General features: G+C 38.5%; 1 protein-coding gene across 1 annotated transcript; it reads right to left on the reverse strand.

The window, feature by feature from the left end:
* Positions 1-2,144: 2,144 nt before the first annotated feature.
* LOC126782149 (GDSL esterase/lipase At1g71250) lies at positions 2,145-3,738 on the reverse strand. The gene is made up of 4 exons (XM_050507326.1): positions 3,432-3,738; positions 3,167-3,294; positions 2,545-3,043; positions 2,145-2,365 (listed from the first exon to the last, which is right to left on the reverse strand). The coding sequence occupies exons 1-4, from the start codon at positions 3,736-3,738 to the stop codon at positions 2,145-2,147; spliced, it is 1,155 nt and encodes a 384-aa protein (XP_050363283.1).
* Between the last annotated feature and the right edge of the window lie 822 nt (positions 3,739-4,560).

Below are 4,560 nucleotides of genomic sequence, written 5' to 3' on the forward strand. Positions count from 1 at the left end.
GGATAAATAGAACGGTTTATTGTTCGGTATCACCTATAAACCGCACCATTCACACCGATTAACACCCCTAGTATAGCTACCGTATCCACATACCCGACACCATCACCGGCCACCCTAAGAGCAAATGTACCCACTTTGAGTGGGTTGGACTAATTCTCAGTCCTGATTAATCCACTATTCACCAAAATCAGACATTGTTCATGTGTTTGACAATGTACCGACGAGATCAATTACTATTCATATTCTTTTAAAAATATTATATTTATTTTGAATTTAAATTTATTCATTAAGTTAAGTACTATATAATAATACATATTAACAAAAGTATAGTTAGAATTATTTATATGATCATTAATAAGGTTAACAAATTAATAGGTGTTGTCTTTAAATGTGATCCGTCAAGATCTAGATCTAATGGCCTATATTAAAGACTCAATATTTCCTTCCATTTGACACAAGTCACACAACTGAAAAGCTTTGCACATGGTTGTGTTGCGGGCCCTAGAATCTGATTACCCCGGACTAATTGATGGACTGAGAATCAACATCGCTCTTAGGACAACTCTAACAATAAGTCTTATTAAAGAGTGTTATTTTCATTTTAAAACCCTCTTATTGCACTATTCATGAGTCCTATAAATCTCATCTCTAACAATAAGGTCTTATAATTGGTGTTATATTCAATATAATAGATTATATATATATATATTATTGTTTGAGTGTTATGTACTTATGTTCAATATAATTATTGTGGGACATAGATCACTATTTGGGTCTTGGTCTTAGAAATGCTTAGATATAGGACTTGAAATAGAACTAAGTCTTAAGGCAACTCTAACAACAAGTCTTATTTGGGGGTGTTATTTTCATTTTAGAACCTCCTTACTGCACTATTCATGAGTCTTATAAAATCTCATCTCCAACAATAAGGTCTTATAATGAGTGTTTTATTCAATATAATAGATTATATATATTATTGTTTGAGTGTTATGTTCAAAATAATTATTGTGGGACATAGATTATTATTTGAGTCTTGGTCTTGGAAAATACTTACATATAGGACTTGAAATAGAACTAAGTTTTATAATTATAAGACTAGCTCCCCCTATATTGAGTTGTTGGAGATGAACAAATTGATTTTGAGACTGGTCTTGATTTTTAAGGCCACTGTTTGAGTTACACTTATAATTATAAGACTAGGTATCCATATATTGAGTTGTTGGAAATGAATAAATTGATTTTGAGACTGGTAGTGATTTTTAAGACCACGGTTGATGTTGTCCTTAGTCGGGTTAAGTGGCTCCCACGTCGGTCCCACTGCTAACCTAGCTCAATTTAGTGCCAATGAATGTTGTTTTTAGGCTAATTCTCACTGCACCCTATGGTTTCAAACCATTGCAGCATCTGCTCTAAGGCAAGGCCCAACAACTATGCCAATCGTCAGTCTTGCACTGGTAGTTCACCCAGCTGTGCTGATATAACCAACACTAGAGCAATATACCACATAATGAAGTACATTTGTACATCTGTCCCACATCAAAGAACAATTAGTGTGGTTCCATCTTCAAGCGGAATGATAAACTTCACAAATTGTTCCTAATTTCTTGTTATCGTCAATGGGGACGGTGTAGTCAACGACGACCCAGACCCAATCGTAGGTGGAGGAGGACTCTCTAAGGGGGTCGATGCCACAACACGAAGATCTCGTTAAGGAAGCCTTGGTCACCACCGTTGCATGAAACAATGTCGTTTAAGTGGGCCATTAGGTGGTACAAGTTCCAGTTGGCTGGCTAGATGACCTTTACGCCGGAGTTGAAGAGGTGGACATCGTTACATGTGGGCAACATCTGAGATTTACTAAGAATTTACTCTGAAACTTAGCTCTCCTTCCATTTCGGAATCTTGTGCTGACATGTGCAAATTTTTTTAGGCTCTCAGAGCACCTAGGCGCTTCCCAGAATTTTTTCGTTTTCTATATATCTTACCTATAATGTAGGTTGTATCTATAAGTTTCACTTTTTACTGAAATAATAATATATATTTATTGTTCAAAAGTATACATGCATTCATAACATGACTATACTTCGAACCCTATATTGCATTTGATACATATATAGAGAATTTAAGATGCTAGCTTGATCAGATTATATGAGAGACATTTGTTGGACATTGATGGGGTAACTATCAGAGGGTGGCCCATTAAAAGCCCGCCAAGCAAGGACTGCGTTTGCAGCTTCAGTTGGGTGGAAAGCATCCCAAAACATATATTGATTTCTATTTGAGCATGGAACTGCAAGTGGTAGGCATATTATCTGCCCTTGGTTCCTCCCGATTCCACAGCAAGCCCTATCAATCACACTGAAACCTGCACGCATATATAAGCCAATGGCGATCATATTTAAATCAACAATTTGTAACCATCACATGCTATCTAGCGCTAATTTGTGGTTCAAATCGTGTGTGTGTATATATATAAAATATATATAGTCCCTATCGGAGATTCAGAATAGGCCGGACCGCCGGAGTGTTTTATGTTTTACTTACCATAGGATGCAGGATTATTCAGAATGTCACCAAAAGCGCCATAAGCATTGCCGTACACAAAGACTGCACCAGGATGGTTGCTGTTAAGTTGGGTGACGAGCGATTTGAGCCCTTGATTGAAGCTTCCAATGATCTGATTGACATTGTCAACACATCTTCCCTGCGGAGCCTTACCTGATGCTCTTTGGTTAGGAATGCAACCCAAGGGGCCAATTCCTACCAGCACAAACTTCCTCAATCCAAGACTATGCAAAGCCAGAATCTGTGTGGCATAGCGATTAAGGAGAAGGTTGGCAAAGGCTGGAGGAGTGTAAGTGTAACTGGAGGAATAGAGGGAGGGCATTAGATAGTTGTTGAGGTAATCATTACTCCCAAACACCAAAACAGCAATCGACTTAATCAGGTACTGGGTCAAGTTAGTTCCTCCCATTATTGTTCTCAACTGTATCAAGGTGCTCTCGAAATTCAACACTTGCTGGCTTAGGGCATACCGATCTCCCTTGAATTAACACATGTGCATACACGTTCATCATAAATTATAAGGAACTAAAAAAAAAAAGATAACATTCATATTTTAGGCAAGCCAATTAAGCTAGTAGCTTGTACGTGATCGACGTCTTACGTAGTGTCGGCCTGTCTCATCGAGTATGCCAGCAGCTGCTGAAGCATAATTTACTCCCCTGAGTATGATGTTCCCTTTTGCATTAGGATCTGCGAAGGCTGGAGCATAAGGAAGACCAAGCAAATTTCCTGCACAGTACGTAGCAAATAATTGATTAATTGAACAAAGAAAACATGCATGTAGGTATATGTGTAATTAGTAATTAACTAGCTAGATTATACAGACTATACAGGGATATAGCTAGCTAAACAAGACGCGCGCGCACCAAGCATATCAACGGAAGTTCTTCCATTGGTGAATCTGCCGGAGGGGCCTCCCCGGAAATCGATGCCATAAGGAAAATAATTGGATTTGGCGAAGGAACTTAAGAAGTTGTTGTTGCCAACATCAATGAGCGAGTCCCCGAATGCAAACATTGCCGGAACCTGCGCTGCTGCTGGTGCTGACTCCCCGAATCCCACGCCAGCCACCATACTGCCACTAATTAAGATCATCGTGAACACCACTTGGAATGTACAATTGGCTAACCGCAGCCGTTCATTACAAATCTCTATCATCTTCTTACCACCCATGCGGGCATGCATCTATAGATAGCTGGCTCTTCACAACCAAATAATGGCCCAACAGATATAGCTCTCAATGATAAATATACAAGAAAGGATGAGGAATTGAGGAAAGGGATGGAGGCATTTGCTCATATCCAAATCTATCGCCTATCGGTTATGGTAAGAAAAAGCCTTTCAATCTTGCTTTTGCATGCCTTTTGTTCTAAATTTGCGGTTGTCTTTTGTACCTTCTCTATTCAATCGATCTGTCTCTTCGATCTAGCTAGGGATGTAGCTTGCTTGCTTCTTTGCATGTTGTCATGAGCTCATCTTATCACATGTATTGCACGTAGTTATCGTTTGTTACGTAGGGTTCATGTGGACCAAATGCATATACTTACGTTTTCCACTCATTTGCAACCCCAAGGATGCATCTCGTGTCTCGAATTTTCCAGTTAGTCTCAAGATCTGATTTTGATTCTGAATTTCTAATTTGAAATCAGGAAAAAGAAAAACGGAAGAAGATTGTTCGGCTAATTAATTAACTAACTGCAGCAATTAAGTACAAAGTTCAGGAATCAACTGCTGCCATATCGTAGGTTATTATCAGATTTCATAGACTCATAGTTGGTCAGTTGGTCTTATGACCGTAACGTACAGTTGAATAATGAATAAATGACGTAAAGTCGCAAAAAAGACTAAGATCTTCCATTTTTTATAAAGCCCAATTAAATCATAATGAATTGTGTAATGATACACTGCAGAATTAGAGTCTGGTTTTTGTCTCCCACTCGCAAGCAATTTTGTATGCCGACACAACCCCGACGAAATTCAAACCATTAGTTTAAA

Source organism: Argentina anserina, chromosome 2 (assembly GCF_933775445.1).
Source record: "Argentina anserina chromosome 2, drPotAnse1.1, whole genome shotgun sequence".
Classification (NCBI taxonomy): Eukaryota; Viridiplantae; Streptophyta; class Magnoliopsida; order Rosales; family Rosaceae; genus Argentina; species Argentina anserina.

Excerpts from the sequence above, each read along its gene's own strand:
- LOC126782149 (XM_050507326.1), bottom strand. The coding sequence starts at position 3,738 with ATGGGTGGTAAGAAGATGATAGAGATTTGTAATGAACGGCTGCGGTTA. Across the intron at positions 3,295-3,431 it reads AACTTCCGTTGATATGCTTG|GAAATTTGCTTGGTCTTCCT; the intron begins GTGCGCGCGCGT and ends CGTACTGTGCAG. Across the intron at positions 2,366-2,544 it reads GAATAATCCTGCATCCTATG|GTTTCAGTGTGATTGATAGG; the intron begins GTAAGTAAAACA and ends ATATGCGTGCAG.